The sequence below is a fragment of the Anopheles nili genome, chromosome X (assembly GCF_943737925.1).
Source record: "Anopheles nili chromosome X, idAnoNiliSN_F5_01, whole genome shotgun sequence".
NCBI lineage: Eukaryota > Metazoa > Arthropoda > Insecta > Diptera > Culicidae > Anopheles > Anopheles nili.
The window spans coordinates 4312073-4333612 of record NC_071293.1 but is presented as its reverse complement, the minus strand read 5'-3'; the positions used below and the strand labels follow the sequence as shown (position 1 = coordinate 4333612).

At 45.1% G+C, this 21540-nt stretch overlaps 1 protein-coding gene across 1 annotated transcript in view; it reads left to right on the top strand.

Annotated features, from left to right (window-relative positions):
• The window catches only part of LOC128728329 (serine/threonine-protein kinase Doa), a 55006-nt gene extending 33513 nt beyond the window's left edge, over window positions 1–21493 (top strand). The window contains exons 3-11 of the mRNA XM_053821952.1: window positions 16580–16652; window positions 16728–16794; window positions 16882–16998; window positions 17088–17178; window positions 17259–17429; window positions 17513–17682; window positions 17782–17895; window positions 17981–18171; window positions 18238–21493. Coding sequence (XP_053677927.1) covers window positions 16580–16652; window positions 16728–16794; window positions 16882–16998; window positions 17088–17178; window positions 17259–17429; window positions 17513–17682; window positions 17782–17895; window positions 17981–18171; window positions 18238–18368 — 1125 coding nt within the window. The 3' untranslated portion in view covers window positions 18369–21493. The remainder of the gene's footprint in view (window positions 1–16579; window positions 16653–16727; window positions 16795–16881; window positions 16999–17087; window positions 17179–17258; window positions 17430–17512; window positions 17683–17781; window positions 17896–17980; window positions 18172–18237) is intronic.
• The last annotated feature ends 47 nt before the right edge of the window (window positions 21494–21540 follow it).

The following is a 21540-nucleotide window of genomic DNA, read 5'->3' as shown; positions in this document are numbered from 1 at the left end:
CATACGTGAGAGATTGAACCTGTCGCAGGATGGTTCCGTTGCTGCGGAGCCGCCATTGGCACCGCAACCAGGACCGCAACCGAAACCGGAACCAGAGCCAGAACCAGAGCCAGAACCGGAAGCACCACCACCACCGGAACCAGCGTCCATTCGGCTCCTATCGCCAAAGCAGCACGTGGCGGTGATCGTGACGGGAATGCCGGAGATCGAATCGTGGAATGACGACAGCTCAGACGATGGCATGCAGATTGTTGACGATCACGTGCCGCAGCCCACGAACGAGAATAATGATTCATGCGGGCGACAGAAAAGCTCCAGCCCGGGTGAACCGATTCAGCCGCCGCAACACGGCACGGATGAACCTCGTGAACAAACGCTTTGCCCTTGCCAGGAAGCGACAAGCTCCAGGCACCACCACCAACATCACAGGGACGCTTCACAAACACTTGAGCGTACTGCGCTGGGAAGCGTGTTTAGGATGCCCGCCGAAACCCATGCCACGCATGACGAAGAAGAGGTGACGATTGAGGCTAAGGGGGAAATAATTGAGAGTTATTATGAGACGAACGAGGCGGAGGAGGAGGCGGAGGAGGAGGCGGAGGAGGAGGATGGCGCGGAACGAGCCGAAAAGGAGGATTGCGCGCCGAATGAGGATGAGGTGAATAATATGCGCTTTTAGTCTACCCACAAAAGCACCAACAATGCCACCGCCTGCTTGCTGCGCGTTGATGTGCGTGTGTGTGTGTGTGTGCGTGTGCGCGCGGTGGCTTGGAATTTTCCAACATTATCGCAAATAATCTCTCGCTGTCTGCCCGTCTTTGAAGTGTTGTTGCTGCTAGCGCGTAGTGAAGGACGCTACGACGGGAAAAAAGGCCCTCCGGACTAGGCCCCCTTTTTCTCACGGCAGGTTGCTGTTTGCGCTGTTGCTTTTCGACGTTTGTGTTGATGCAGTCCGCGCGAAAGCCGTTTGTTTGTATGCTGCTTAGTTTCGTAAGGCACTTTACCTTTACATAACGAACGGTGGCGTTTCGCTAAACGCCATTTTGTCTCGTTCGTACCGGATTGTTGCATTTAACTAGATTGTAAGGCCCTTGCGATCACATTGCACAGCTTCTAGCGCAGCTTCGTCTGCTGCCTACGAACATCATGCCCATTTCTTCTTAAGATATATATTTTTTCATTCCCTTCTTGAATTATATAATTTTCTATTTCAACTTTTCAAAACACGTACAAATCGAGCCAGAAGAAAGCGGAACCAAACAAAGTGCGACAGAGATACAATTCATCCTTACATTTTAGATCATTAGATTACATCTTGTACTTTTAGATTGCATTTTGATGTAAATTTTCTATATCGGACCCCTGCTTACTATTACGGTAAATGCCACTTGCATTAAGGCGCTAAAAGGAACCTGCATTTAATTCTTAAATTAGATACTTACTGTGCGAAGTTACATTAGCATTGTAAATAGCAGCAGCATTGTAACTTTGCACGTCTTATTTTACACAAGCAATAGTATAAGAACGTATATTTACACATAAGTTTGCAAAACAATTCCCTTAAGCTCGAACGTCAACCAACACTCTTCTACAGGGTGGTTACGCGCTCGAGCAGGGAAAAGTTAAATTTATCCATCCCGCCATAATCGAAGATCGGACGATTTTTTTTTTGTTCGTAACGCGTGCATACACGCACAATTATTGATCTTATTTTTTCTGTTACTCGCTTACTTTACATAACAGTGCTGTTTTGCTAAACTTTGCCATTGGTGAATCTCATTTTCTCGCCCACAAAAAAAAGCCCGCGCCCTGCTTAAAATCGTTGCCCTGTAATTAGCAGGCGCATTGTGGTATTTCAAAGATTTACATTACGAAAAAAAAAGCACGCACACAAGCACACAGTGACCACGAGAAGAAGAACAAGCAATAATCAGGCAGCAAACGGGTGGCTAAACAAGCGCAAAGGAAACTGTGCCAAAGATATTGGTTTCGGTTAGCTTCACTGGCTGCTCTCCCCCATCAAAGTGCAGCAGAGGGCATCCGGCGCTTCAAGCCAAAAAAGAAAACACAGCTAGAGACAGACACACAGAGACAAAAAGCAAACGCAGTTTGGGACAAACAAAAAGAAAACACAGTTAGGCACAAAAACAAAACCACAAAAAAAAGATAACACGACGCGGAGAAAAGGGATGCTTTTTCATCTGGTTATTCTCATGTTCAACACTGGTGTGCGCCTTTTTGCGTAAGTGGTGTCACCGTGTGCGCGTGAACCTTGAACTGCTTTCCACCCTCCGCCCCCACCCCCCACCACCCCGTGGAACCATTTTCCTCGCCGCTCTTGGCCCTTCGCCGTTGTAGGTGACCCGAAAAACGATGTGACACCTTTTGCTCGGGGGAGGGCAGCGCCAATAAAAACATTCTAGGGGTAGGCCACAAGCGAAAGATGAGAGTGAGAGAAAAAGAGAGAGAGAGAGTGGGATGGAAATTTTCGACCCGGCGTAGAAAATCTAACAGATCGCGAGAGAGATCGCTGAGAAGTAGGGTTAGTGATGATGATGATCCCGTCAGGCGACGACATCAATGACGAGAAGGTGTTCGTTTGCCTTTTTCCTCGTACTCCTGCGTGTCTCCCCCACCCCCTTTTTCCCACCCTCCCCTCACCCCGTGCGTTTTCCACTCGCTAAGGCGTGCGCGGTCGAGGGAAAATATTTATAAATAGTGTGCGTGGCTCCCCGCATGGCGCAAACACGCGTACACGATGCGCAAGCACTCTGGTGTATGTGTCTCTCTCTCTCTCCCTTTCTCTCTTTCTCCCTTTTTCTTTCTCTCTTTCACCTTACTCTCATGGGTTTGGCTCCCTTGCGCGTATCCTTCGGTGGTGGTCCTTTTTGTCCACCTTCCGCGCGTTCAAGTGAGTGAAACAGGTGCACCGTGTGCGCGAGCGTGAGCGCGATGGAAGATATTATTTCGGTATTCCGTCACCCTGCCAGTGGGGCTATCTCTTGTACGGGTGACGGTGTTCGCGGCCTCAGTACATTAATAATATCCGGTTTGGCTCTGGTTCTGCGCGATGCGTGCAACCGAGAAGGAGTGAAAGAGAAACAGAGAGAGAGAGAGAGAGAGAGAGAGATAGACAGATAGAGAGAAAGTGAGCGAACGGTAGAGAGACACGGTTTGTGAAGGGAGATGGAAAAACAAATATGAAAACCCAGGGTGTCAGACTTGCGCCCATCACACCCCCTTTCTTCGTCCATCTTCTCCACCCCCGTTCTATCTCCCCCCCCCCTCCCCCCCCCCCCTCACCACAGCAGCCAACGAACGCGCCCAACACCGCGAGCATGTTGAACACCGCGCGTAGTCTTCCTTTCCGCGCCAGCGTAAGCGGGCACGCGGCCGGTTTTCGCGTGTACTTCTCGCGGGAGCCCTTCGATATCGAAAAAAAAAAAACGCAACCCCCTTTTAAGCGCCCCATCCCCCCGGGGTGAGCGAGTGGAAAGGGTTTTGTCGAGTGGGGTCCGCGGTGTGCGCGAAATTGTTGCGTTGTTGTTTGGTTCGGTTGCGCAAATGGTGCGTTTTGTTTGAACTTTCGTGGCCCTTCGTACGGGGGTTTCGTGTGCGAATTTTCTGCAAGTTCCGGTTTTCACGCGCGCGTGCGTATCTGTGTGTGTCCTAGAACGAGCTCCAGTTCGTTAGTGCGAACCAGAGAGAGAGAGAGAGAAAGAGAGAGCAAAAAAGCGTTAGAAAAAACCGTTAGGAAGTTCGTTTTCCAATCGCCGCGTGTTTGTGCGGTTCAACGCACCGAAAAAAGGACCTTTATGTCCTTTTTCTTTTTGCCCTTAGTGAGATACGACGATCCTGCACTCTGGCTCGTTTTCTCAAGTGTGCGCAATTGTGAGCGTGTGTGTGCGCGCGCGCGCGCATGTGATCGTGCAAGGGCATCAATGCGTCGCCAAAAAGGACATCTTCCGCGTGCTCAATTTCTTTCCCGTCGCGATCAACCACCACCAATCGCTCAACCTCAACCAGCTGTTGGGGGCAATACTGTCGAGGTTCAAAATGAGGGAAAACTGGCGAACCCTCCCCCACTTACCCCTTTTCGCGAGAGTTTGGGAGCCCTTCTTTCTTTTTGCGTGGAATAGGTCAAGGGCGTCGAATATTGTGCTAATTGCTCGCGGATGTGAGCATTCCTAGCAACATGGAAGGACGAAATGACGTCGTTTGATGCAATGTCTCATTCCCTTCTTCCTCTCTTACTTCCCCTACCACCACCCCACGCAGTATATAAATTTACCGGTGCGGGTGGTGACGAAACTTTCCCAGCTTCCACTTTCGGGGTACGAGTATATTTTTAATTTATTCGTACCACCTACGGAACCTCATTAGGGAACGTGTTAATTTCTTTCCATTTTTTGCTCACGGAAACCGAAAGTTAAACACCCTTCCCTCCTCCGCCCTCCCTTTTCTCTGCACACTTGCAGAGAACAACGGGTTAGGGTTTTCCCTGGCTTTTCCTGCTCCTGTGGGGTGTTTTTCACGGTTCCCGGGGGTCCGAACGACGCGCTGACCAAATCCGCGATCACTGCGCGGTTTTTAACCCTGCGCCTGGCACCCTCTCTCTCCCCCCCCTCCCCCCCCTTCCACCCTCACCATCCTGTCCTGTACAACCCCTAATTTCGTTAGGGCGACTTTCCTTCCACCGTTTCTCCATCGTTTCGGGGGAGGATTTCGTCTTTGCTTGGATTAAAAATAAAAGCATCGATGTAGCTCTCTCTCCCTCTCATTCTCTCGCTCTCGCATTGATATCTCTTTGACTCTTCCACACTCTCTTTCGCTCACACATACGCTCGAACGCATGTGACATAATGCGTCTACACACTCTTCGCTCCCGACGCATGTTAGGTTAAAAAAGATGGTGACTCGAGCGCGAGTTGACAGGCGCGAATCAGGTGCTCCTGGCGAGGGAGGGTGTGTTTTCTTTTTCGCTTTTCCTCCTTCTTTTCCACTGCCTACTTAGCACCTTTTTTTTATTTTACAATCGCCCATCCCCTTCGGCTCAAGCCACGAGGTGGGGATTAATGTGTTGCTTTCGGCACAAGTATTTTTATATATCGCGCGTGATTGAATCCTCGACGCAATCCTCCTTTCCCTTTTACCCCTCTACCCACCATACTGCTCCTTTTCCCACCCGCAACACCCTTGCGCTATTGTAATGATGCGGAAGGCACGCAAAGGAGGCGCCTGGTTATTTTCAATTGAGCATTCCCTTTCCCTTTATTAAATTGAAAAAAAAATATATAAATAAATGTAAAAAAAAGTAAAAAATCAAACATCAAAAAATTAAAAAAAATGATGATGCACGGAGCAGGGAGATGACGGAAAAGAAAGCATCTTTTTCACGATTTATAAAAATACTTGCGCTGTAAAAAAAAGAAGGCAATCATCCTTCTCTCTCTCTCTCTCTCTCTCTCTCTCTCTTTCTCTTTCTCGTGCAAAATCGCACGGGGAGATTTTTCTCTATTTTCCTGCGACCTTTCAATACGTGGGTTGAGGGAGAAAAATGTTTAACAACCTTCCTTCTCCCCAAACTTCCGTTTTTGTCCTGTCGCCGCCCGGGGATACGTGTGTGCGCATAGGTTGGAGCGTAAATAGAAAACCCATTTCGGCAAAATGGCGCACATTGCGCCCCTTGACGGGCGACGCAAAATCGCCACGGCTAAGGACCAGCTGTGCTTTTGGCTGTCGCAGAAATCGCAATTGGACTTTCCAAATCCCAAAACCCATCGCTTCTTACTTCCTCCCCAATCCCACCCACTCAACGAGGTGGGAAAAAAACATCCTCGCCGTCGAAAAGACAAACTATTTGCTCACCTGGCAGAGACAAAATGGGGCCAAAAATAAGCACCTTACGCCAGCGCGTTCGGTTCGCAAGAGTGTGCGCAGGTTTTGGGGGTGTTTTCGTTGAGTTTCATTTCCAAATTGAAACTTGTCTACCTTTCCACGCCTCCCCCGCTCCCACAGATTCCTCGTTTTGGATCGTGGTGGGAGCGAAGCGTCATCATCCTTTCAAAAATATCTCTCCAAGTCTCAAAACCCCCGGAGATGATTCCACAGTTTGAGAATTTCTTCCTGCAGTTCTTTTTGTCCAACCCTCCATCCTCTCATCCCACTGGGAATCATTCCATTGAGACCTCTGTCTCTACGCAAATAATTGTACGAACGTTAAGGATTTAAATCGCTTAAAGAAGCAAAACTTCTATTCTAAAACGCTTGCACAAACTTACGCAAATGGTGCAATAGAATTCAATAACCAAGTAGAAAAGGAAATGGACAGTGATATTAATCAGGAGCACCTGTGCGGCAGAAGAAAAATGTCAAAGTGCTCAAACAGTTTTATGCAGAATTTTTATTTAGCGGCCTTTTTATTTTTGCATAAATTGCAGAATGTTTTCCAATAATATTTGCATACCTTTATCATTTTTTACTTGTGACTCAAGTTATGCGAAATTAATGTTATGTTCATTTGTTGCTTAAATTTTTACAAATATTTTACAGTTACTTTTCTTTTTTTTAATCGGCATTTATTTGAATCTTTTTAGTTCACATTGAATTTTGATCGTCATCGATTTTCTATGTACATTTATGGGAAATTAATACTTATGAATCCTCCGAAAATTAAAATAAGTATAATTGTCGGGTTTTAGGTTTGCTCTGTAAATATCCCAGGCAAATCCTTTCCCGGCAATAGTTTAAGAGAGTCTAAATTTTCAATCTTCTGAAGCAGTAAGAAGATAGAAAATTTCTCCATCTATTATTTTAAACATTAGTTCGCGTCAATTTTAAAAACAAAGCACCTTAGACGCAAGATGCTTTTGCTCTGTAAATAGCTCAGGCAAATCCTCTCCCTTGTTAAACAAAGCACCTTAGACGCAAGGTGTTTTGTTCTATGTACATTTATGGGAAATTAATATTTAGGAGACTTAAAAGTATTAACATATGTATAATTGTCGGGTTTTAGGTTTGCTTTGTAAATAGCCCAGGCAAATCCTTTCCCGGCAATAGTTTAAGAAAGTCTAAATTTTCAAACTTCTGAAGCAGTAAGAAGAGAGAAAATTTCTCCATTTATTTCACTCCATATTATTTTAAATATTAGTTTGCGTCACTTGTAAAAACAAAGCACCTTAGACGCAAGGTGTTTTTGCTCTGTAAATAGCTCAGGCAAATCCTCTCCCTTGTTAAACAAAGCACCTTAGACGCAAGGTGTTTTGTTCTATGTACATTTATGGGAAATTAATATTTAGGAGACTTAAAAGTATTAACATATGTATAATTGTCGGGTTTTAGGTTTGCTCTGTAAATATCCCAGGCAAATCCTTTCCCGGCAATAGTTTAAGAGAGTCTAAATTTTCAATCTTCTGAAGCAGTAAGAAGAGAGAAAATTTCTCCATCTATTTCATTCCATATTATTTTAAAGATTAGTTTGCGTCTCTTGTAAAAACAAAGCACCTTAGACGCAAGGTGCTTTTTTCTATATACATTTATGGGAAATTAATATTAAGGAGACTTAAAAGTATTAACATATGTATAATTGTCGGGTTTTAGGTTTGTTTTGTAAATAGCCCAGGCAAATCCTTTCCCGGCAATAGTTTAAGAAAGTTTAAATTTTCAATCTTCTGCAGCAGTAAGAAGAGAGAAAATTTCTCCATCTATTTCATTCCATATTATTTTAAACATTAGTTCGCGTCACTTGTAAAAATAAAGCACCTTAGACGCAAGGTGCTTTTTTCTATGTACATTTATGAAAAATTAATATTTATGTGTCTTCCAAGAATAAACATATGTATAATTGTCGGTTTTTAGGTTTGCTCTGTAAATATCCCAGGCAAATCCTTTCCCGGCAATAGTTTAAGAGAGTCTAAATTTTCAATCTTCTGAAGCAGTAAGAAGAGAGGAAATTTCTCCAACTATTTCATTCCATATTATTTTAAACATTAGTTTGCGTCTCTTGTAAAAACAAAGCACCTTAGACGCAAGGTGCTTTTTTCTATATACATTTATGGGAAATTAATATTTAGGGGACTTAAAAGTATTAACATATGTATGATTGTCGGGTTTTAGGTTTGCTTTGTAAATAGCCCAGGCAAATCCTTTCCCGGCAATAGTTTAAGAGAGTCTAAATTTTCAATCTTCTGAAGCAGTAAGAAGAGAGAAAATTTCTCCATCTATTTCATTCCATATTATTTTAAACATTAGTTTGCGTCACTTGTAAAAATAAAGCTCCTTAGACGCAAGGTGCATACCTTTGTAAATAAAATAATATAAATACTTAAGTAAAATAACATAAATAAGTTTTTCGGCTTAGAATTATTTTGTAACTCTATTAAGCAAATTCCTACTCATCAATAGTTTTCTTTTTTATCTACAGCTCGCTTTTCACAGTTACTTAGAACTCGGAAATGTTCGAGTTTATTTTCCGAGTACATTAATGAAATGTATTTTCTCAGTCTGGTTCAAACTATCATTTCCAATTTCTTCTTATATTTATCGTAATCTTTGATAATAATTTTTTTTATATTTAGTTATTTTGTAACCGTCGCACAAAAATGGGAATTTATCGCTTATGATTTATTTGCGTGTCAGTGCATACGGTGTGGCACTTACTCGGAGATTATCATGTATACGTTGATACTTTCGGCGTAGGATTGCTTTGTAAATACTAAATCCTTACGCGCCGATAGTTTCATTAAGATTAGATTTCAAAACTTCATCTTAGCTTGATAATTATGTAATTGCTCACAGGCAACTAATCTGCCTGCCTTTGAATCAACCTACTATCGATATAATAAGGTTATCATCGAGCATATTTTTTAAATATGTATTGCTAACTTTATTTTTCGCCACTTATTTCCTAAACCCGTTTATCTTCTACTTGCTTTGAACAATGTATAACGTTCAGCGTTTGGTAACCATTTCCGGTTCCGGCGTATTTGTATCGTCACCTGTGATAATTGAACTTATTTTTTTATATTTCGCGGCTAAGATTAATTCATTGGACCAAGTTTTCGCAAATACTTAAAAAATTGTCGGTTTAGGACAACCTTGTAAATATTGCCAGGCAAATCCTTACCCACAAATAGTTTATTTTTGAAATTTATTTTTATTTTCTTCAATTGGCTTTCAAAATTCATCAAAATTCAAAATCGTGTTTTTAAAATAGTTCATAAGATGCACTTTGTTTGGTTTAGATTACTATTCTGGCTCGATTTCTATGGGTTTTGTTTGTATCGTTCTGATTATGCTAGATATATCTTATTAATTGCGCAATTAAACAATTTAACAATTCACATTTTGAAACAATTTAACAATTATTATATGTACACTATCAACGTTGATGAAATAAACTATATACGCTTTCATCAGACTGCTGACTTACATTTTTTTTATTAAAAAGCAGTCAAAAATTCCATATCGGAAACATTCCAGAGGTTGAAGATTCAAATATACGTTTCCAGAAAAAAAATGTCGCTTTCGCGATTTCATCAAGCCCATGTTTGGTTGCAGCTTGGTTGTATTTGTTCGCACGATTGTTGTTCGCTAGTTTACCCTCTCATGCCCCATCCATATTCCACAAGGGCAAAGGCCCCGTGATGGAGCCGCCTGGTGTTTTGTACGCGTCGCTCCGTTTCGTTGTTTTTCGTGAACATTCACACCTAAAATTATTCTCTCTTTTTTCTCTCGCTTTTTTCCGTTTTGTTTCATCCTTCCCCACCCTCCCCCGTTGTTCCCACCATCCTGTTCCCTTTTACCCTTGTTCTGCCTATTTTTGGAGTCGTTTTTATCATTTTCCGCATTTCAGTGTCTCACGACATGTTTTTGCTTAGTCTAAGTACGTGTGTCTTACGCCAACAAAGTGTAACGTAGGGATAATAAACATTGTATTGAACTAGGAAAAAAAACATTCTTTCGGACATATGAGCTGTAACTACACACACATATTACATGAAACATTAAAGCATTAAGTTTCCCGGCGCATCAATCGACGGTAGCTCGAAGGGTGAGAGAGAGAGAGAGAAAGAAGAGAAGCTATGTGTGTAGGGCGACATCCGTGCTGATCGTGGTTTATCAGCTCTGATGCATAATGCGCGACAGCTCAACCCTTTTAGATGAGCGAAACGTTATCAGGGTGTGGGAAAAACACGGCAACGGCAGCATCATCCCTCGCACCCCTTTTGTGGGGTTGATCGAGGGAGAAGGGGACGGAATGAAGCATAATAGGACGTGAATGCACTCCGGAGGGCGTGCGCGACCAATGACACAAGAACGCATTACGCCTGTAATTGACACAAATGGAGCATACGCAACTTGAGCGTTGAAAAAGAAGAGAAGGAAAGTGTGCGTGTGAGAGAGAAAGAGAAAGGGAGAGTTTGGTTTTAAACGCAAACTTCATATGGTGCGCTTGGAATTCGTTTGAACTCCCCTTGGGACGCTGGAAGATGAAAGGTGAAAGATATTTCCAACATCATACATGTATTTTGATACATAGTTGATCCCGCGTGTGGTTACACGCGTCCACCTGAGGTACTCGTGTTGTTCGAAGACGACGATCGTGACCATCAAAGGGATCAACATCAAAAAAGGGTTTGCTAAAACAAAACACACCTGGGAAGGAAAACAATCATGGATCGGTGCGGAAAAACACACCGTTTCTTATTATATCAGCTGCAGCTAAACTGTTTGCACGTGAAACGCAGAATTACCCTCGCTTGGAGTTTTGCATTGCCTTCAAATCACGCTGCAATCGTCCTTTCATAAAAATAGGACGATTTCTAATTTCGTTTAATTTTCATATCCCACTGGAAACGGCTTGAAATTTGTTTTGCCAGACATTTTTCGAGCGGTCGAAGGTTTTGAAATTGCCCGAAAATCCTTTCCCGAGGATCGCTTTTTCGCGAACGATCGCGTAAAGAGACACAACAACACCTATGGCGTGTAGATCACCCGCTGGTCTGATAGGTGATGGTCGTGTAGAGTTCACTCTCAAGCGCCCTCCAAAAAGAACGGGAACAAGAGCGCTGATGCGTTTGTTTAAATCGAAAGCGAATGATAAAAACACACTGCGAGAGCGCAAGTGTCAGCGCGTTTGACGGATACACAGACTATGGCGGGATATCACGCTCGTCTGCGATCGTATCGGCAGTATGGTTCGCGTGTGGTGGTTGTGCCTCTAAATGGCGAACGCGAGCACGGAAATGGCCCATTATCACCGTCAACGGGCTGCACAGGACGTCACCTACGCACACACGCTTACGCACGCGTCGTTATCACACGTAGCACACATTACGCGGGCGCGTGTGGTGAATTGTTTTTTTTTTGTAGCGTACTGTGTGACCCGCATCCGTGTGTGCTAGAATTTAGAAACAAGAACGAGAGTCTAGAGCAAACTCGCTGCGTCGGTGTGTTTGACGTTCGCGCGCGCGCGCGCACGTTAGATCAAGCTAGCGAACGAGAGAGGGAGAGAGAGCAAACGAAAGTGTTAGAAAAAAATTGATCGTAACAGCATCCAAGTCCCAGGAAGCGCTCGGGGCCGATAACCAACTGCAAGTGAGAGAACAAGCGAGAAAGCGAGCGAGCGAGTGACGACGATCGGTGCGATCGGTGCGAGCGAGCAAGTGAGAGAGAAAGCGGACATAGCCAAACGGCTCAAACGCACGGTTTAGCAATGGCGGCCAGCTCAACGGCGGCCCCGTCGTCGACCTCGTCCTCCTCGTCGTCCTCGTCCTCTGGGGTTTCGTCCTCGGGCTCCCTGCTGTCGCACGATCATCTGTCCGGTGTCGGGTCCACGGCCGGGTCGTCGTCGGGTGGTGGTGTGCGTCGCCGCTACATACGCAGTAATACGGCGAGCGTCACCCAGCTGCTGTCGGACAGTTGCAGCAGCATACTGCAGCGATTCCGCCGCAATCCGAGCGAGAAGTTGGAGCAGCAACAGCACCAGCCGCAGCCGCAGCAGAAGCGATCGCAGTTTCGGTAATAATCGACCGCCATTGTTTGGTTCAGTGTGATTTGTTCCCTTTTCGGTTTTGTCAGCTCCTGGGTGGCCCTGTGTTGTGGGATTAGACAGGACGTGTTGCGTGTCCAGGACACCTCGAGAGAGAGAGAGAGAGAGAGAGAGAGAAACAGATGCTCCCAGCTAGACAAGAAGTGTACATGTGTGTGAAGTTTTGTTTTTTGAGAGATAGAGTGACTTCTCCATCCGTGTATCTCAATCCCAATAGTGATCAATTCCCTCAAAGGATGCTGATCGAAAGAGAGCGAGAGAGAAGAATCAGACAAACATTGGTGTTCTTTATTCAATGTCCAGACATTATCATGAACACTGGCTCTGTGCTTCGTTAGAATTCCATCACCTTCATTTGGGCAAAAATGGCGTCTCAATTGAGATACTACGATACAACACAGTGCCTTTTAAAAAAAACTCGATTCTCGAGAAGCAGAAAAAAAAATCACATCCCAAATGCTGCAAATACAGGAAGCTCGCTGCGGTTATCTAACCATTTGAATCGGCCATTTTTCGGTCGTCGCCTTGCGGACGTCACACAAAACCAGCAGTTCAAACACACCCGCAACACCTCCCGTACGCAACTGCTGATTAGTTGCGCACAGTGACGTCCCCGAGGCGATCTGTACCTCGGCACATCTCTTCCTAGTTTAGTTTCGCTCGATTCCTTCAAAGAACCGAAGCAGCAAACATGCTGACAACGGCGAGGTGAATTCGCGCTATCCGTCACCCTTTTCTTTTTTCTTTTTTTCTTGCGCACACACGCGCACATGCCAGCAAGGAAGTGTAATTTTGGTATTTTCAAATTGCGATCGTCTCGCAGCCTTTCGCGCCTTCCGCGAGATCACCAGCCGAAGGTCTCTATACACGGTCGGGGTTTTGGCATGCCAATCGTGTATATGTGCGGTTTTCATCTGGGGCCAGGGATGTGTTTACCTCGTCAGCTGGGATTTCGCACAACATCTCTCTCTCTCTCTCTCTCTCACTCTCTCACTCACTCTCTCTCTCTCTGAATTTAGGTAAGATCACAACATTTTTCAATCGCGCAGAAGATACTGCGTCGAATTCATTTGACGAGCTAACTGACGGTTGTTATCTCGCTTTCGGAGCATGCGCTTTCACACCATGACGCAGCTGCTATCCGTTTGCAAGGGAAGCTGACATACCGACGTGATTTGGGAATACAATCATGGACAAAAAAACTGACCATGGTTTCAATTGCACCAAACCACAGTAAAGGTGTTCCTGAGCCATTATTCTTCGAGGGCTCTTGGTTCAGGGTGATCTGAAGCCTAACGTTCTCTCTCTCTCCCTTTTCTTCTCACACTAAATCGATGCACCGTCTCGGTCACGGTCTTTCTTTTACGATCATTTCGTCCTTAAAAATAATTAAAATAAAAACACAGCGGTTTCAACGAGCTCACGACGTCGGCCTCTACCAGCTCGATCCTTTCTCATGGTAGCGGCAGTGCCACGGCCACGTCCGATTATGGCAGCCTCGAGTCGTCCACCGACTCGGTGCACCGGTCGCCCTATTTGAGCAGCTTCAATAGTACGATGAGCTCGTACTATAAACCACTGTTTCGTACCTTTGGAAAGCGATTCGATTCACCATCAGCAACATCTGCGACAACTGGAGCGCCTTCGTCACTGACCTCACCAACGACAACGCGCAGTAGAGTAAGTGCCTGAATCCTTAAAGATGTTGTACCCGTGTGGAGGAGCGAGCTGGAGCAGTGATTGAGAATGGCTAGCAGAATAGGAGTAGTATAGAAGGTTAGGCAGTTAGTTAGTGTTTTAGAGCAGCTAGAAAAAGGGTTTAAATGCTTCCGTCCATTTGGAGACGACAGTCAGAAGGTTAGAAATTGGCTCCACTCGCTCCCTAACATCGAACAAGCGTCCACAAAGACGCCACCGGAGTACGCGAGATATCCCTAAAGCCGAACCGTTCCAATTTGCAGCGCGAAAGCACGACGGAGGATAAAGACAAGACACCACTAGTCGTCCCAAGCAAAAGTGGATCCACCAGCGGCTCTAATACGACCGCTGGCAACAGTAGCAGTGGCGTGAGTAGTGGCACAACCATCTCACGGCTGGAATCGAAATACTCCGACATTCTCGATCGGGTACACCGGCGCAAGGAGCAGGAGGATAAAGAGAAAACGCTCGAACCACCCACATCGGGTGGTCACTATCATCACCACCATCATCAACAGCAGCAGCAACACCAGCATCAACACCATCAGCAGCAACGGTTGCTAAACCCGCTGATGAAAAGCTCCACGACGAGCAGTATCGTGCGAGATAAATCGTACTCAAGCGCTAAAGAGCGTACACCTTATAAACTGCAGCTGTTGCTCGGTGGTGGCCGGTCTTCGAAGCTCTCTGGTACAGGTCCTGTAGGTCTATCGACTGGCTCGACAATGGTGGATAGTCTGTACGATCGGAACGGCCGGACGTATGGTGCTGGTGGTGATCGAAGCTCAGGTTTGCGGACATTCACATCCGGCACAAAGGAAAGCAGCTATCATCAACATCAACATCATCACCATGACGGTGGGAAAGAGAACGTGTTCAAATCAAAGTACGACCCGACGGAGCTGCTGTCGGAAGTTGCGGGTATGTCAAGTGGCAAAACTCGACGTGCGATTAAACCGTATAAACGAAGCGACACCACCGACATGGGTCATCTATTGCATACGCACCATCACAACCATCACCAATACCAGCAATTGCCTCAGACACTGGCAGATGGGGGCAACTTTTCCGCCTCTGCATCGAGTCTGAGCGCGACTAAAAAGGAGCGCCGGAAAAGCTGTCAAACATCGACCGGTGGTCGGTTTTTTGACGCCGATGGTATCTGTACTGTCCCGTTATCGAGTGATGATGATGGTGCCTCACCTCCCGATGGTGATGGATCCGGTGATCCAGGAGCACGTGATCGTCAGAACAGGCGACGTGAGATCGAAAGTCTACTACAGAAGTACGCACCTCTCGATGACCCATCACGCCAGCAGCTACTACAACAACAGCCGCGACGTGAGCGTCGATCACACGCAACAGTTAACCCGGCTGTTTCCGATCGGTCACCACGACAAGATGAAGAAGCGGCCTCGATGTTGCTGTCATCAGCGAGCCACGCTTACCAACGCCAACGTACGTCTTCCTCGCACATGCGCATGTACTATCAGCAACCATTGGTCACTCCACAACAGCTGTACGGTACGGCAGCGGTCGGAACCGCTCTCGGTGGAGGTCTACAAAAGTCCTACACGGTGCAGAATGTGACCTCACACCTGCTGAATGGTGGCCATCAGCTATACAGCCAGCCACAGCCACCGTACGGGTATCATCAACCCGTCCCGATTGGTGGCTCTATCCTGCCCATCAACACCTGCTCCTATAGCAACCGGACGGCAGTAGCGCCACTGCCCAGTGGTGGACTCGTCCAGAACCAGCTGCGAGGACCCCGATCGCGCATACCCAAAGCGCTCTCTACCTTTGTAAGGATTGAACACCTTCACAACCGCTATCGCTACACATTTTCGGCCGATCCCTTACTCATTCGATTCCATCAAATCGCTGCGCTTATTTGGTCGAGATGTGCTTCTTGACCCTTCGGCATGTTCATCTTCCCTTGCCAAATGCTTTGACGCGTTGCTATGATAGTTTTCGATACACTACGCCTTAATTGGCTTATTGCATGAAACGTGCCGGTCACATCGTGTGTCCGTAATCGATATGTTTGAGACTTGCTCTCAATAATCGTATGCGTGTGATTCCTGATTTCGTCGTTATCCTTACGGCTTGTCACGTCATTCACTGATTCGATTAATGTAGAAACATCATACTAATCCTGCATTATCGAGATTAAAGTATCATCTAACACCTAATACATTCTTATTAATGGGTAGATTCTGGTGGCGGATTGTCATAATTCAATTAGTTTCAATAAGGTACACAATTTTAATTACTGCCCTACGGGAACTGTCTGTTTCGAATCTAATACTCTTCAATGGTACATATTTCTTCAATGCGTGCATATTATATTGATAACAATACTTTAAAGCTTCTTATTGAATAGTGTATACTAATCGGTGACTGGTCTGTGTGTACTTCTTCTAACCGAATACGACGTATCATACGCAGTTCATCATTTCGTCTTTTCGTTGCGTTGTGTTTGATATTTATGATTTATTATGATTTGATTTCTCCATTCACATTATGCGACATTATTTGATTCATTTATTATTTCAATATCATACACTATTGTGTTTGTTTTATTTCGTTTATCATTGTTATTTATTATTTTTGTTTTAGCAACCGTGATCATTATGAGTTTTTGTTACGAGCGAGATTGGATTTGTTAATATTGCCTGTACTAATTTATTATAGCTTAGTTGAGCGTTCGTTATCCAGACGAAAGAATCACGCTCTTTAATTGCAAATAACTAATAGAGCTTTTTCTGATTATTTTCGCAACGTGTGATAATCCTTGGATTCGTCGAATATTTGCGCCTACCACAGAGACAACCAACCTGCCGCGACGATGCTGACGGTCATCTGATCTACCAAATCGGCGATGTTCTACACAACCGCTGTACGTAACTCGGATGTCTTCCAATAAATTACACGATTTTCATTTGCTCATCCTTGTTATTTGCTGTTTCCACAGATAAGATTCTTGCTACTCTTGGCGAAGGTACATTTGGACGCGTTGTAAAGGTGAAAGATCTAGAACGGTGCGTATGTTACAAAAACTGAATATATACCAAAAAGATACTTACTTTTATTTTTTTTAATTTTCACATGCATCCCATTGATAACAGGAACAACTACATCATGGCACTGAAGATCATCAAAAACGTGGAGAAGTATCGTGATGCGGCAGAGTTGGAAATAGGAGCGCTAGAAAAAATCATGCAGCTCGATCCGGTCGCCGAACAGTGAGTTTCTTCCGTTTCGCTTCGGCCAGCTGCAGCAGCAATGCTTAATGCAATCCATAATAATTTCGTTGAAAAACTTTTCTCCGTAGCCTGTGCGTGAAAATGATAGAGTCTTTCGATTACCATGGCCATACGTGTATCGCATTCGAGATGCTCGGACTGAGTGTTTTCGATTTTCTGGTGAGTAAAACCGCGACAGCATCCGATCCTTCGTGGTGTGATCAGAACTGACTGCTATTTTTCTCTCCTCAAACCTGCAGAAAGATAACAACTACGAACCATACCCGATGGAGCACGTGCGCCATATTTCCTACCAGCTGTGCTATGCCGTTAAATTCCTACACGAAAGCCGCCTCACCCACACTGACCTGAAACCGGAAAACATTCTGTTCGTCGATTCGGAATACACCACCACTACTAGCTCTCGTAAGGTAGGAACGGTGCCTCCGGGATGGCAAAGCTACAGATAATGGCTGCTTATTAAAACGTCACTAATGATTGAATTTTGTTACAGGTCAACGATGTGCGCCGAGTGAACTGCACTGATATACGGCTGATTGACTTTGGAAGTGCGACATTTGATGACGAACACCATAGTACGATCGTTTCCACCCGCCATTATCGTGCTCCGGAAGTTATCCTCGAACTCGGCTGGTCGCAACCGTGTGACGTTTGGTCAATCGGGTAGGTTATCCTAGAACCCGTCATCCAAACAGACTATCTGTAAGATTCTCGTGGCCTTCTAACCTTTCGGTTTTGCGTTTCTTTATCCACAAAAACCAGCTGCATCATGTTTGAGCTTTACCAAGGCGTGACACTGTTCCCAACGCATGACAATCGCGAACATCTAGCCATGATGGAGCGGATCCTCGGTACCATCCCGTATCGCATGGCAAGGTAAGGTATCCCATACGCTCCTTTCGGTGCGTCTTCTGTATTCATAACCGTCGCTATAATCACTCCCTCCTGGTGTGTTTACCAGGAAAACCAGTACGAAGTACTTCCGTTACGGAAAGCTTGACTGGGACGAAAGGTCCTCCGCTGGGCGTTATGTTCGGGACCACTGCAAACCCCTGCACCGTTGCGTTATCATCGACAAGCCGGACCACCTGCAGCTGTTTGATCTGATCCGTAAGATGCTCGAGTACGATCCCACCAAACGCATCACACTCGGTGAGTAGCATCGAAACGGTGGTGTTGCAACCGCTAGAGGTTTAATATACGCTTGCTTCTTTGTAGATAAAGCCCTCCGTCATCCGTTCTTCGCCAAGCTGCCTGCCAACCTGCGTCTGCACGAGAAATGTAATGAATCTTCCAGTTCCTCGCCGACGAACCTTGACCGGGAGCGTTCCCATAGTCTCTCCAGATAAAGGCACTCTCATGAACCTTTTTCACATCAGCACCATCTGCATCGCCCGTCATAAGCCTCACTAGGCTATCCCGCATGCAGTGTGTGGCTGTTGTCATTATTTTTCTCATTTACATACATATTTTTTTACTTTTCATTCAACGATTAATAATGCAATCTCAGTTGCAATTTGGGTAACTTATAGACAAAGGCAAAGGAACTTATAGGGACGCATTGAGCAGAGTTTTATAAATTTATTCTGTTGCAGAGAGGCAATAGAAAATTATTCGACGGTGAACGGTGGAAGGAGAGAAGACAACGCGGGTTTACATTTTCCTTGTGACTCGTGGACGAAGCATAGCCATTCGATATGTAAAGGGTAGTTAGGAAGAATTTGTGTTCTTATAACTGAACGCTTACAGACCGAATGTGTAGATTCAAGTTATCGTAGTATAACTTAAAAGAAGTCGTTGAATATCACAGAAAGAATTCCCACTGGAGAATCTTCTGTTTGTTGGGCAATCATTTCGATCTGATATGCTCAATTACGTATTGCCATGTGAAAATTAAATTAGCTAGGATTTTTTCCTAACCTTGAATGATATTACCGACGTAGTGATATAAAAACTTTCACTGTTAAACAGCAAAACGCTGTTTTCAAAAGGGTAACATCCCCTAACAAAAGCAAGGAATAGTCTATTAGCTAACATAGGAATAGTCTATTGATGTGTCAACAGCTGATCGATCAGGCTGATAGGTGGACACGCGCCAACAGATGTCGAATGTTGGATTGCGTTCATTTCGTATATTTTGCGTGTGTTCCTATGTTAGCTAACAGTTGCGAACATCTGCAGTAATCTTCCGTGTAGCCTAACTACCTGCCAACCCGCCTACCTCCAGACATCGACCCGTCAGCGATGGGGTCTGATCCTACTAGTAGATCAGAATTAATCCAACTGTCAACGAAATGTGTTGATGCGGCACTTTGTCAGACAAAATTAGCATTAAAAGAACATACTAAACAAAACGTTGATCTCGTTAGCGTACGATAACGAAAACTTCAACTATTTTCGGACACGCGAGATAAAGTGCGCATTCTGATTTGCTGTTGTTTCAGTCTCCATCGGAGGATGGCAGATCGTATCAACCAGAGTCAAACTACTTGTTGGAGTCGACAGAATCCAACAGAGCCAGGTGTAGCTCGGATCACGTGTTCTATCGATCATTCAATCATGCTCCTGCCACACTTCGCCATGCTCTCGTATCCAAAACACACCCGCCTCTACTGCTCACACACACCCACACGATGCTTACTAAACGCCCCCTTTTTTGTTCTCTTCAAAACCACATCCCCGCGGGCTTTCCACGTGCACAAAGTAGTCATTGTGAAAGCGACCGATCCGCGGCGTCCGGATCCGGCGAGCAAACCGCGGCCACCGATGCCGCTCTCGCTGCTGCCCATAATGGCTCGCTGGCAGAAGGACAGCATTGGCTCGAAAGCTTAACCAGGACGCAGGACACACAACACACCGCCTGTCTCTGCAAACACACACTCACACAGACATGATCTCGTGGAGCGGTTTTCACAAAATGGGATGTTATACTAGGCGATGGATGCAGGACGCGATGGAACACACACGCACACGCATATTGGCTCGCGTTTTTTTTTTCACTACGGCACATTCACAGACCACCTCGAGAAGGAGGTATGGCGCATCTCTGTGTTACTTAACATCTTGAGGGGGGGGAGGATAGTCTCGAAGAAGAGAGAAGATAGTTAGCACCCGGCCACCGGTGCGGTCCTTGTTAATGTTCCTATCCTTTAAAGGTTTGTTTAAGGCTGTTTCATGTCGAAGATGAGGCCAATTGGCATTCGTGATGGTAGGCAGAAGTAGAAAGCGATCACAGCACGAGGTGGAACGTGAGGGGATATCATTTATGTAAGAGTAGCACCACCCCCCGCTCCCAAAAAGGACGCATGATAGAGAGATAGGAAAAGATTGAGGTAACTGTTTGTCTTCCTGTTCACCCGCGTACGAGGGCAACTGGCGATTGTGGATTGTTTGCTGCCTGTGCGGTTACGAAAAGGGGAGTATTTGTTAAGGGGAGCGAAAAGTCACCTTTAACTATCTCATCCTGGAATCGACCATGCGTGGAGCAGATGCTGTCCTATGATTCCTACGACTTCGCGTACGCAATGGGCATTAGTTAATATAAAAAGAAAACGAGGTAGAGCGAGGAAGAACGAGAACTAAACAACAAAATTGGAGCAAGCCATATGGACGTTGAATGATGGAACATCTTATCGCAAACCATCCACGATCGATGGAGGCAATATTATAGTTCCCCATTTAAAATGTCCAACAGCTCGAATCCAATCGTAGGATTAAGGAGTCGTAGCACTCCACATGTTAGTTTTTAGATACTACTTATTTTTTTTTAATTACTCTCATATGCTTTCCCTCTTATTTGTCTCAGATTATATTTGGAAGTTACTTTATCTATTATACTACTACCAGTAGCCTCGGACGGAGCCATATCCTCCAATAGGGTGTTAGAATTATGGGTGCAGTAAAGTGAACCAAACCGGTGGACGGATATAGATCAGTTGAGGAAAAGTGCGAAAAGAACCCTACCCGGGTTAGTTATTTGCGAAACAAACAAGAACCGAAATTGCAAAATGACTGCTCGGTGGGAGGGAAACAAGAAAGCACGCGAACTGTGTGATCAAACCCAATCAATACTAAGGCACTATTGCGAGGAAACGAAGCAGAATTCATTCATTTTTTTTTGTATAATCTTAATACTATCGGTTCTTCTGCGACTCACCAACGCCGCCTGCGGATGGGGGCGATAGGAGGCCGTACTCTGTAAATGATTTGTCGACGACTCTCTTTATAGTGTGTGTAGCAATCCTAGGAAAACCAGGTGGTTTGTCGTAAGCCCCTTCCTCTTGCTCTCTTTTCCCACCCCCTTTCGGGACCCAGCCTTCTCCCACCATCCCTGTGATAAGGTGATGATGCGAACAACCTGCAAAATTGCGTACGCTCTAAACGTCGTGGGAAAAGAGAGGATAATGAGGGCGAATAATGGTGAATGTTGTTGCGAAGTTGAACCAAGTTTATGAAATAAATAAATAAGTCTTATTAGAGCTAATGAAACGAACATTCTATTATGTGTATTTACTTGGACGA